Below are 12,744 nucleotides of genomic sequence, written 5' to 3'. Positions count from 1 at the left end.
TTTCTTGCTGTTTATGAAAGACATGGAGTTGGACAGTGCAATGCCTCAGCTGTACAAACTCTTGTCATTAGTGGGAACGATTGGAGCTACATCTGCAGGTGTAGAGAGGAGCTTCTCCTGTCTAAAGCGGCTCAAGTCTTACACCCGCAACACAATGGGCCAAGGCCGTTTAAGCAGCCTGGCTCTGCTGGCCATTGAAAGAACACTGGTCAAGTCCCTGGAAAAGACTCCTGGTTGGTACGACAGGGTCACAGATCATTTTCTTTTAAAGGAATGTAGGGTAGAATTCACATTTAAATAAACAGATACATTTTCTGAAGTAGGCAGAAAATGAGCATGAAAGACCAGCAGCCGCCACTGATATATATATATATAATTAGACAGTCTAACTGTAACCAGATCAATTATATTACTATTGTATAATTCACAACATATACCATAGTATAGTACAACAAGTATATGTTATTATAATAATATTTATATTACTAATGTCACTAACATGGATGTAATGTTGATTTTAGCATTCTTTCTGTGACTGTGACTATTCTATCTCTGTTATTAAATCACTATATAAACAAACAATATACTTCAACAAACATAAATTGAACACATTTCAGGTTTCATATTTGATTATTTTTTTATTCAATGACAAATCATTCTAATGAATCTTTAACAGCTCCTCTTTCAAATAGTCCTTATATCTCTGGATATCTGAAATGTTCAAGCGGTGACGCATAAGTTCTTCTTCCTTTATCTGAAATAAAGAATAAAAAAAAGGCGAGATAAAAGACATACAGTATTTATCACCTAAACTGTAGTTGGTTTTACCCGATATTGCAGCTCCTTACCTTTTTAATAAAGGCTGCGTTCCAGGCAGTGATACGTGTAACCAACTGAGTTTCTCTGTCAATCATTTTCGTCACATGGTTATCATGACCAGTGGTCAACGCATCCAATACAGTCTGTTGATCTGTAAATAGCTTTTCACACAACATACAAACAATATTACTAATGATAAACAAAAATATTCCCAAGATCATCTGCATATTAAAATACATTCATTAATGAGATGAAGAGTAAATTGCTGAACAGACTGCAATACATTTTTGAAATGCACTTTTTACGTGCAGGCTACCTGAATCCATGTACCCTTTGTTCTTTGGTTATTTCCTTTCAAAACAAAATAGAAAAAACTGATTGTTTTTTTTTTATTATTATTATTATTATTAATTTAAAACCAGAAACAGGAAAATGGAAAAACCAAAAAACAAACAAGTTGCATTTTTCTGTTTTAAAATTAAATCTGGTTCTGTTTGTGTGATATTTGGATATTTAAGGGGAAACTAGGACGAGAGCTTGATGTTTTAATCTCCCACACAGAATGATCGACAGAAGGACTTTTACTCTGCTGCGTTTGATAAAAATGATCTTGTATCATGTTGTCCACCTCACACTGATGTCAGAGGTGTCATTTGTGTGTCAATGACGTTTCGTTAAAGAATTGAAACATTATTAATACATAAATAAAATAAAACCAAAAAAATTATGTTACGTAAAACACGCACATGATATGTGGAACCAGATGTGGTGTAATTAATCTACTGGTGCTCCTCGTTTCTTGTGATCAACTTCTGTGTGTGTTGACGGCTGCTTTTAGCGGTATTTATAATGTGCAAAATATAAATTTTACTGCCCTCAAAAAAGGTGCAACTGTTTTTGCAAAAGTGTCAAATGGTAGACACCTATTGTTCCTCACACCAGCCTCACAGTTAATAGTCAGTCACCAGTTTATTTGGATACTATTTGGACTGTAACACCACAAAACAAAACATAAACGTGAACAGCTTTTTACAAGCTAAAACATCCACACACTGAATAAAAACAGGAGCAGGACCAGAAAACTGCTGACATAAATCCTAAACAGTCTTATTATGTGAGGAGACCTGGACCAGGACCTGTGGAGGGAGGTGCAGTGGATTTCAGTTCTCGCTCTAATTTCCCCATAAATATAACAAACAGAACAAGTTAAAAATATAAAAAAAAAACAGAAAAATTTTGCTTATCTGGTTTTTGTTTTTTTCTGTATTTCTGTTTTGGTTTTAAACAGTAAAACTAAATAACCACACTGTTTATTTGTTGTTTTGATTTGGTTTTAAAACGGAATAACCAAAGAACGAAGGGTACACGGATTTACCTGAAAATTTGAGTCAAAGACTAACATTTACACAATTGCACATATATGGTGTTTTGTATTGGAAACCACTGACCATTATAACATCATCTGGCATCTCCTCTTCCAACGTGTCCTTAAAAATCTGCAACGCTGTTGCCTTAGCAACTTCATGCACCTTCCCGAAGTAATCATCCTCCAGATCTCGACACTGAGAAAATGTATGTTGGTGTTAAGGAAGTTATCAGTTTATGTTTCAGAAAGTAAAAGGTCTCAGCATATGAGTCATTAAAAGCCATTCCTATTCCTGAGGTCGTCTGCAAAAAAGCAAATTATACATATGTAACAGTGAATTAAAATTTACTCCACAATTACTCCAAGATGGAATTTACTGAGGAAAAAAAAAGGATATATTCCTTGTGCCGTTTCACTGAAGTTTCCGACCATTTCTGAAATGCTACTCTCAAGCTTTCTGATGTTTTCCTGCAGAATCAAAACAGAGACATTCATTGTCAGTGAGTGTAAACCCAACATTAGGCATCATGTCTATAAAACTCAAAATTACTAATACATGCAAACTATAGAAGAGAAAGTAAATTTGGTGCAGATGCTTACCTCCGTCAGGGTGACCCGCTGAAACTCCACACTCATAACGCTTTTACAGAGCTCATCAATCTCCTCATGACACTGTTTGATCTTCATCTCAATCAGCTCGGAGTCGGTCAACTGCCGCAACTCTTCAATCCTCTGTTTAAAAAACAGCAATGAATATTTACGTTACATCCACAGAGAAGAAATGTGTTTGATTTCCCTTACAGAGTTTGATTTACTCCCAGTTTTATAACGATCTCTATGCACTCTTTGGAGTTTAGCTCAAACCTTCTATAAAATACCAATGATTACACTCAAATAGTCACTAATCTAATAGTCACTATCTCCAAAACGACAGGATTGAACAAAGCTGACCTATTTTATCTAAATATGTTTTAAGAATATATTGCCTGATCACTCTGCATTGATTGACGCTGGTGAGATAAAACAAACAAGAAGACAGTCATCAACATCCCTCAACATATTTGGTTCTCATTATAACTCACAACCTTTTCCTAAATGTCCTAAATCTAAGAACTTAGATGTATACATAAGAAAATATTATCACATCATAATTAGAGGTTGACTGATATATCGGCCAGCCAATATTTGGACTTTTTTCTATATTGGCCATCGGCCAATATTTATTTTGTTTATTCAGTTTATTTCCGACATGGTTGCATTCATAGAAGTTTTGTTATTCCTTTTTTTTTTTTTTGTACATGCCGAAAAAGGAGACGAGAGAAGCAGTTTGCTTATCCAAGTCACGTCCCCTGTTTTGTACACAGAAAATTTACATCAAAGCCTATTTTTATTAATTTATTTTAATATTTTTTAATTTGGCACTTTAGAGTAGCCATTAAAGGAAAAAAGAAAGAACATAAAAAAAACCTATATCCCCATTCTACATTTTGTGGCGGGGGATAATAATCTTATAATCTGTTGCAATTACGTTTGTAAATTGTGTTGATAAAGAGTTTTTTTGCAAAAACAGATCATTTGTTATCTGTCATTGTAATTTGTTTTAAATACATTTTGAGTAAATGACCTTTTTTAATAATTTAGTTCAGGTGATGTTGTCAGGTTTTGTTTAGTTTTAGTTGTGTTTGGCCTTTTGGTCCTCTTCTTGTTCTTCTCAGTCTATGTTTATTCTACAAAACCTGATAATTATATCCTGGATTGATCTCTGTTAGCGGGCTTCACCAAACCAAAAATTCTTTGGCAGAGAGCAGCTGTACTATGAAACAGGATATGAACTCGCTAACTTAAGCGAGGTGATTTCAAACAGCCTACATGTGCTCCTGTGACAGGGGTGGAGATTACAGCATCAGATCAATCACAGAGAAACTGTGTAGAGCAACTTATCTCACAATTAAGGAATAATTCATAAAAATATGAAGAATTAAGATCCATAATTCAGACCAAAAACAACAAAGATATCTGCTTTTGCGTTTGAACACTTAAGCCAACACATATTGTTTTATCAGCACTGTAGAATTAATGATGACGTTCCTTTATTAATTGGAGAGAAGTTGTGGAATGCAATGATATTTGTCATTAATTTAGGTTTAGAAAGCTCCATCTATGTTGGCATGGCGACCGGAAAAAAAAAAAAAACTAGATTTATTTCACACTTGCCTTTCTTTGATCCTCATCAAATTTGTGCAGCGTCTGCAAGCCTCTCTGGTTGGAGTCTTGTAAGATGTCACTCTGTTCTCTGAGGAATAAACTCTCCTCTGTCTGTCTTCGTTCCAGCTCAGTTAAGCCTAATTGAAAAAGCTGCTCACACAGCACCACCATCTGGTCCTCAAATGTAAGACAACAGAGTTAAAGAAAAGCCTCCACAGATTTGGGTATCAGTAAACTACGGAGCCCCTACAGGGACATACAAGAAAACATTTTATTTTAGGAAGAAAGAATAAAAATAAAACATTTGAGATCTCACAAAATTATTGCCAGTTCTCGCAAAACTACAGAGTAGTGGTTCCCAACGTTTTTTTGGATCGTGACCCTATTTTGATATCAAGAATTTCTGGCGACCTTAAACACATTTGTTTTCTGCATTGTTTTAAATCATTATTAAATAGATTTATATTTGGCAAAGTGACAGTATAGAATACAATAGTTTCTGTTTGTTTTCATTTGTAAAAGTACAATGATTTTAAAAAACTTCAAAAATACATTTACAATCAGCAATTTAAAAAAAAAAAAAAAATCATCAATTACTAGACATTTTAGGGGACCCATTTAAACTCCAATTGATCCCACATGGGGTCTCGATCCCAAGGTTGAAAAACCCTGCCCTATAGGGACATGCGAACATTTTTCAATTTCTTTTTAAAGGAAGAAAAAATCTAAATAAAAATAGTTTTGCGAGAATCTCGCAAACGGAGCCCCAGTGGTAATGAATTGAAATTTAAGATGGCTGTGTCCCCTAGAACTATAAGTATCCTCTTCACCTGTCTGATGTGAAAGTTGTGCCGACTAACAAGCAAATCCTCAATATCTTTAATTCTAACCAGATTTCTAAGAGTAAAAATCAATAAACGGATGAATATCCTGCACGGCAGATGCCCATTGCATGCTCTAGTTTTGCAAGATTTTGCAAAAGTTTATTTTTCTTCTTCTTCCTTTACCTCTTTTTTTGCATGCAAGAACAAAAGTGAGTGGCGTTTTGAGCCCAGTAGCCCAGCCTATAAAAAGTCTGTCCCCCCATGGTTCCCTGCAGAGTGTATCACAATGGAGTCATCCACCGTGCAGGACATTCATTCGTTTATTGATTTTTACTTTGAAATCTGTTTAGAATATAAAGATATTAAGGATTTGCTTGTTAGTCAGTATTTATCGTTCTCGGGGACACAGCGTCGTAAAGCAGACTCACAGCTTGGAGTCATGGTCCAATTCACTACCACTGGGGCTCCGGTTTGAGAGATCCTGCATTAGTTTTGAGCAGGGTTAGGGTCATTTACAAGTGTAATTATGTAATTGATCATTAATTACAATTATGGTGTAATTATAATTGAAATTGTGGTTAAAAAATCTGTTGCTCTTGTAATCATAATTGAATTGTAATTGAGTTCAGATAATGGACTTTTTTATTTGTGATTGTTCAGTAACTTCTATAAAAACAGTCAATTACAACTTCACCATGTTAGTTCTATGGCTCACATCTACTGTATGTAGTTAACAATCATTAAAATATATTTCATATAAACTTTTTCCACTACCTGTCAGTTCTCTTTAGGATCATTTTACCATTTAAAAAAATCTAGGGGAATCCTGACAGAAAAAAGGCTCGGACGCTCACCAAAAATATTACAACCAATATTTTCATGGATAAAGAAGCAACAAGGTAACCAATGGATGAGAAACAAATTGCACAATAGTGTATTTTACAGCTGAATTAAGTTATAAGTGATGGTATCAGAAAGCTAACACAGGAGGATGGATATGTTTTATGGAGTTTTTTTAATTAAATGCTCAGTAATTGTGATTAATTGTAGTTTAACTTTAGTCATTTAGAACTTTATAGTTATATACTTTCAGGGAATAATGATAGTTGTAATTTTATTTGTAATAAAAAAAAAATTAAAAAATTATGGTCACTGTAATAGTAATTGAGTTGTAACTGAACATGGGAAATTGAAGACGTAATTAACCCCAACCCTGATTTCGTGAGATCTCTCTAAAGTTTTCCTTATCTTTTACGTGGCTCTGACCGCTACGAAAAAAAATCAAAGGATATTTCTTTTTCAGAGAAGCTATTCCTGGGTGACACTGAAGAGTTTCTGCCTCTGGATCATCCACAAACATACTTTTGAACAGATGAGATTCATTCAGAAATTCCACAAAAGCATCCTGTAACAGAAAAGAACATTGGTGATTTATCAGTGATATGGGAACCATTTCATATCTAATTCTCAGTTTCACATCAGCTCACTTTGTGTAACTGTAGCTTAGCTTCTTGTTTTTGCTGAGCCTCTGCTGCCTCCTGTTTCTCCAGTTCTTCCTCTCTCAGTTTCTCCAGGAGATATAAATATTTCATCGATGCTTCTTTTTTCTACGAATACAGAGAGTTAGGGTCAGGGTTAGGAAAAAAGAAAGCTAAGTATTGCATAGTTGCCAGAACAGTGGATAGGGTTACTGGTATTCTACATCACATCCGTCCAACCAGAGGCTTGTGTCCTGTCAGGGGCTTCCGCTACTTAGCTGCAACTAGATACTACTCCATTAATGACGCAAACCGCCCCTTTCAGTCTGTTGAGTTCTATAGCAGTGAAGCATTCAGGATCATTTAGCAGCTTTTTTGTGCTGCTTTGAGTTGCTCTAAAAATCAGTAAAAGCTAAAAAAGTTGACGTAAACCTCTTTTGTTTACCAAAATTTGATAAACAAAATCCATGACCCGAAAAAATCTGTGACCGCAGGGGGCGACAGTTCCAACTCTGCTGTTTTGTAGATGACATGAAGAAGAGAAGAAGAGCTCCATGCATGTAAACACAGAAACCAGGATTCACTGCTGCTCATTAATGCTGACCCAAGTAGAGTTGAATCTCTCTGCTGCAAAGAACCAGCGTTCTTGTCAGAAATGGTTGAAGGTATGGTTCAATTATCCAGATTTTTTCTCTTCTTCATGCTGTCAATGAAACAGCAGAGTTGGAACTATCGCCCCCTGTGGTCACAGTTTTTTTTCGGGTCATGGTTTTTGTATATCAAATTTCCTTTAAAAAAAGAGGTTTACATCAACTTTATTAACTTTGGCAGTGGTTCTCCTTACGGTTGTTGTATCAATATACCGAAATTCTATCCATACGCAGCGCCACTCATTGGCCAGTTTAGGTCACGTGACTAAGGCTAAACCTAACCCTAACCCTAAAACTTGTTGCAATATAGGGATATACCCTAACCCTAACCCTAAGACGCTACGTACGTGTACTTCGGTAAACGTACCAATGGCACCGGGGGTTGTCTGTACGGCAACTGTACAAAGGACACTTTCTTTAACTTTTCCTCTACTCAATGGACAAAAAGGGGTGATTCGCGTCATCAATTATGTAATTTCAACATGCTCTAAAATGGTAAAGTAGTCCAATTTTTAAAAGTTAATCAAACAAATATGGTGCAAAATAATGCGTTTTGATAGGCATAGATCTTCTAATAAGGACATTTCAAAGGTTTTAGGCCACATATGTAAAAAGAGTGGAGGATCCCTTTAAGGAAGAGAAGATTAGGATTTTTTTTGGATACATACTGTGTTTTCATCCAAGAATCTTTGGTCCAGGTACTTCAGTTTAGGAAAGTGTCCTGCAACGTAAAGCCTGTAGTTGTCCTCATCAGTGACAGGATTTCGAGATAGGTTGATATCAAATAGATTCTTGAACTTTCGAAGATATAGTACCTTTGAAAAGTGTCACATTACAATAAGTTCAACCAATGGCAGAAGCATCAAGACATCTGTAAGGAGAACTTTCTTACCATATCCAACTTTTCCAGGAGGTTGTTCTCAAAGAGAAAATGGGTAAGGTTCCTTTGTGTCTCCATATTCTCAAGGACAGAGATTCTATTGTCGGATAAATCAAGCAACTCCAGCTTCTCCAGAGATTCCAGGCCTTCTATTTTAACGATACTGTTGAATGACAGATCTAATAATAACAATAATGATAATAATGTTATTTTTTCAGTGCATGGGAGTCCAATAAAGCAAGTACAATTTCTTACAATCCAACATACAGTTATGGGCCAATGAAAATAGTAAAAAACCAATTCATATATGTGACTAATCATCAGTGATGTGAATAGTCTATGTACATAGCTAAGAGCTGATCAAATTACAGGGAGCTGAAGCATATGCTAAGTTGTTTACTGAAGTCCCAAACATGTTCCAGTCTCAAACCACAACAAACTTTTTTCCAAATTTGAGGAGCTGGCATGTCCATCAGATAGGATGTATTGCAGATATTTTTGGATATTCTGAGAGAGTAGGTGGAGCTGTGTTACTATACCACATTTCAGTTTCCTATGTAGTGTGGTTCCTGAGATATTGGATAGTTGAAAATGGATGAAAAATAAGGACGCACTAAAATCGACACAAACCCCTCACTAAATTGTCCCTATCTCAAAAAGTCATTATCCGATTGAACTCAAAATTTACACTGTGCCAATTGAATTATTAAGGAACAATTGGTAAAAAGTTCAGAATTCTTTGAGACCAAAGTGCGTAGGACCCTATAGTAAGGTCATACAGACAAGGAAAAAAGGTACAATTAAATAGTTACAGAAAATTCCTGAAATATTGATCTTGAAGAAGGCCCGAAAGCTTGTGATGATTTTTAGAAGTTATAAAGTTGTCAACAAATGGTTACTTTTTGAAATACACTCAAAAGTCTTCCACCCACAAAATGATACACTGACTACAACAATAAATATCTGCATGACCATTTGTTTCAAAGCAAAATATATGAAAATAAAAAAGAGAGGAAGAAACACTACAATAAAGTTTTTCTTAAGCCAAACATATATGAAAATGTAAATCAGTTTTACCCAGAGATGTAATGTTTAGATGTGTCATAAAAATTTGATTTCTAAAAAAAAGAAGAAATTACCAAAATTGAAAAAAAAAAAATGTCTATGACATTGCATTCCCATCATAATAAGCAGATATATTACTTAAGCTCATTACTCAATTTCTGAGTAACAAAGATATGGGGTGCCCAACTTTTTCATAGCTGACATATTTTCAACATTTAGCTCACTTTCCTTTTCATTTTAAACAGAATTCATAAAATAAATCTAAATATAAATCTAAATGTTGAATCTAAATCTGAATGTTGAATCTAAATCCAACCATCCATTTTCTGACCCATTTTGTCCTATTTCAGTGTTGCGGGGGTCTGCCGGGTCCAATCTCCAGCTCACACTGGGCCCTAGGCGGGGGTACACCCTGGACAGGGTGCCAACCATCCAACTATCCATCTTCAAACCCGCTAATTCCCGTTTATCAGGGTCGCAAGGGTCTGCCGGTGCCAATTTCTGGCTCTCATTGGGCGCTGGGCGGGGGTACACCCTGGACAGGGCGCCAGTCCATGTTAAATCTATATGTTAAATCTAAATGTTAAAATTAAATCTAAATGTTAAATTGGTCGCCAAGTGTAGAGCTAAATCCATCCATCCATTTTCAAACCCACTTGCTCCTGTTTTTCAGGGTCGCGGGGGTCTGCCTGTGCCAATTTCTGGCTCTCATTGGGCGCTTGTAGAGCTAAATGTTTAGTTTAATTATGCAAAGTGGGAAGGTCAGTGCCTGTCGATCACGAAGCCCCACCCACACTCCACACACCCCACCCAGAGCAGTTTAGAGAGAGAGTTGCGACATCGGAAGTTCGAAATGCTTGACCCTCACGTGATTCATGGAGACTCAAATAGTTCCTCGGAAGATTCGAATCCATTGATTCCAAGTGACATAACTGGGATTTTTAGTAATTTGTCGTCAATAACTGCATTGATTTAAAATATTTATACAGTATACGTCATATGTACAGTAAGTGTAAATAATAATAATATTTATAACTTTATGATCCACTAACATGCTCTAATGCACACATTAATGGGTGTAGATATGCTGATGATAATAATATCCAATATGATTATTTAAACGTCTTACTGTTCAAAAGTGTATCACAAACTGTCTACTCTACGCTCTAGCTCCATTGTGCTGCAATAGTCAACTGCTCACTTCCGGGAACTATTGTGAGGCTCCATGAACCGCCATTACTATGGGGAGAGATTTGTCTAAAAAATATTCACAAATAGATCCACAATGTATTTTTTTTTAGATTTTCACAAGTGTTTTTCAGATCCAGAAATATAACCACAATTTACACGTTTTCTCATTTATGTGTGCGTATTTATCATGAATCATCATCTGTAAATCTTCAATTGTGCTTCTGGATTGAGCAAAGTGCGTTTGTGGATCAGCCCACGTGTGAATTTATTTTTGAGACAAACGTGACGCAGCTTGGCTCAAATCCACACACACGCAGAGCTGCTGATCCAGTGTCTAGAGCACCACCATCCACTAGGAGGCAGTAATCAAGCATTTACGACACAAAAACAGATGATACACGAATGTCTAATAACGTTATTGGTATTCACTGCAGTGTCACCAAAATCACTGCAGCCTTCACTTGTATCCTGATGATCATAGTATAACACTTGGTTTGACAAAAAATACTTTTTAAGCCGGGCTACCGGACTCAAAACGCCACTCACTTTGTTCTTCTTGTTCTTCTTCTTCGCGTTGTGTAGTTAAAATCCCTACTCCTCTGTTATTCGTGTACGGATCGAGATGAAATTTGGTCGGTATAATCTATAGATGTTTACGTATCAACACTCAGAGCCTGATTTTCAATTTGGGGCCCAGGGGGAAAAAAAACGAAAGTTGATTTCTCATTTATTTGCGAGTCAAATATTATGATGGTTGGTGGTACATAAAATATAACAAAGTGTCATCATCGGGCTGATCCACAAATGCACTTTGCTCAAGACACAAGTGAAGATTTACACATGATACTTCATGATGACTACACAAACATAAATGAGAAAACACGTGTAAATTGTGGATGTATTTGTAGATCTGAAAAACGTGAAAATCTGAAAAACACGTGAAAAAATACATGTGGTGGGGTCAGAAACGGCTCTGACCCCACAACTCACTGAGCCACAGTCAATGGTGAGGGCGGGGCCTCGTGATCTACAGGCGCTGACCAATTTTTAATTTAACTTTACACTTGGCGACCGATTTAAAATTGTGTTAAAAAAGTGTCTATTTGTACGGTTGCAGTACGGACAACCCCTGGTGCTATTGGTACGTTTACCAAAGTACACGTACGTAGCATGTTAGGATTGGGGTTAGGTCATAACCCAATATCGCAACAATTTTTAGGGTTAGGGTATTTGTTTACGGTTAGGTTTAATCTTAGTCACTTGACCTAAACTGGCCAATGAGGGGTGCTGCGTATGAATAGAATGTCGGTATATTGATACGCCTTTAAAAATTTGATTTCAGTTTTACAGTTAAATTTAGATTTAACATTTATATTTACCTTTTGCATTTAGATTTAACATTTATATTTATATTTAACATTTATATTTTACATTTAGATTTAAATTTTACATTTAGATTTAAATTTTACATTTAGATTTAACATTTATATTTAACTTTTTACATTTAGATTTATCATTTAGATTTAACTTTTACATTTAGATTTAACATTCATACATTTGGATTTATTTATCATTGTGTACACATTTTTAACAATGATATAGAACATGCTGTTTTACATGAATTTGTCACAAATAAAAGAAAAATAAGCTACATGTGAGGAAAGTGAGCTAAATGTGCAAAATATGTCGGCTATGAAACAGTGACTGAGTTTTTACATTCGGCTCCTCAGACAAAGAAAGAGAAGAATTGTTTTTACCGAGCCACTTCAGATTAACAAGACAATCCAGACCATGGATCTTCTTTATGAGGTTGTTGTTCAGTTCAAGCCTGGTCAAATTTGGCAATCGCCACAGATTGTCAATCCACGTGATATCTGTTGACAAAGACAACAATGAAATATGAAGATTTAAAGAAGAAATGAGCCAAAAACAACATGGAGAAAAAACAATATAAATGTTAACTTTTGTTTTCGAGAGTCAGTTCAATGACTTCATTGTGCGCGGGAACAGGCTCAGCGTTGATTTCAGCAGCTTCCTCGATGGCAACCTGCAGAAGGTCCTCTGTGAGCTCAGAGGATACAATACGTTCACTGCGCTCCTTTGTCTTCATGTTGCTTTAATTAAACGTAGATGTGCCCAAAGACATACAAATAAAGTCGCCGACCGTTTCACTACCGAAAAAAAGTGTCTAAATACAATATATAATCAATCAAACGCTCTATCCTTTGGTCTCCGTGCCGATTTCTTTTGTCGTTTACGCCACTGT

General features: G+C 35.8%; 1 protein-coding gene across 1 annotated transcript; it reads right to left on the bottom strand.

Moving 5' to 3' along the window:
* Positions 1 to 618: 618 nt before the first annotated feature.
* On the bottom strand, positions 619 to 12,744 carry drc3 (dynein regulatory complex subunit 3). Its single transcript, XM_028455770.1, has 12 exons — positions 12,441 to 12,744; positions 12,236 to 12,352; positions 8,235 to 8,401; positions 8,011 to 8,157; positions 6,702 to 6,821; positions 6,507 to 6,619; positions 4,400 to 4,574; positions 2,786 to 2,917; positions 2,583 to 2,653; positions 2,268 to 2,391; positions 849 to 980; positions 619 to 754 (listed from the first exon to the last, which is right to left on the bottom strand). The coding sequence occupies exons 1-12, from the start codon at positions 12,586 to 12,588 to the stop codon at positions 659 to 661; spliced, it is 1,542 nt and encodes a 513-aa protein (XP_028311571.1). The 5' UTR covers positions 12,589 to 12,744; the 3' UTR covers positions 619 to 658.

The sequence above is a fragment of the Gouania willdenowi genome, chromosome 8, assembly GCF_900634775.1.
Source record: "Gouania willdenowi chromosome 8, fGouWil2.1, whole genome shotgun sequence".
NCBI lineage: Eukaryota > Metazoa > Chordata > Actinopteri > Blenniiformes > Gobiesocidae > Gouania > Gouania willdenowi.
Note: the sequence above shows the minus strand (reverse complement) of the source record. Positions and strands in the feature narration are given on the sequence as shown.

Excerpts from the sequence above, each read along its gene's own strand:
- drc3 (XM_028455770.1), bottom strand. The coding sequence starts at position 12,588 with ATGAAGACAAAGGAGCGCAGTGAACGTATTGTATCCTCTGAGCTCACA. Across the intron at positions 6,620-6,701 it reads CTAAGCTACAGTTACACAAA|GATGCTTTTGTGGAATTTCT; the intron begins GTGAGCTGATGT and ends TTTCTGTTACAG. Across the intron at positions 4,575-6,506 it reads ATAGCTTCTCTGAAAAAGAA|ATTTGAGGACCAGATGGTGG; the intron begins ATATCCTTTGAT and ends CTGTTGTCTTAC.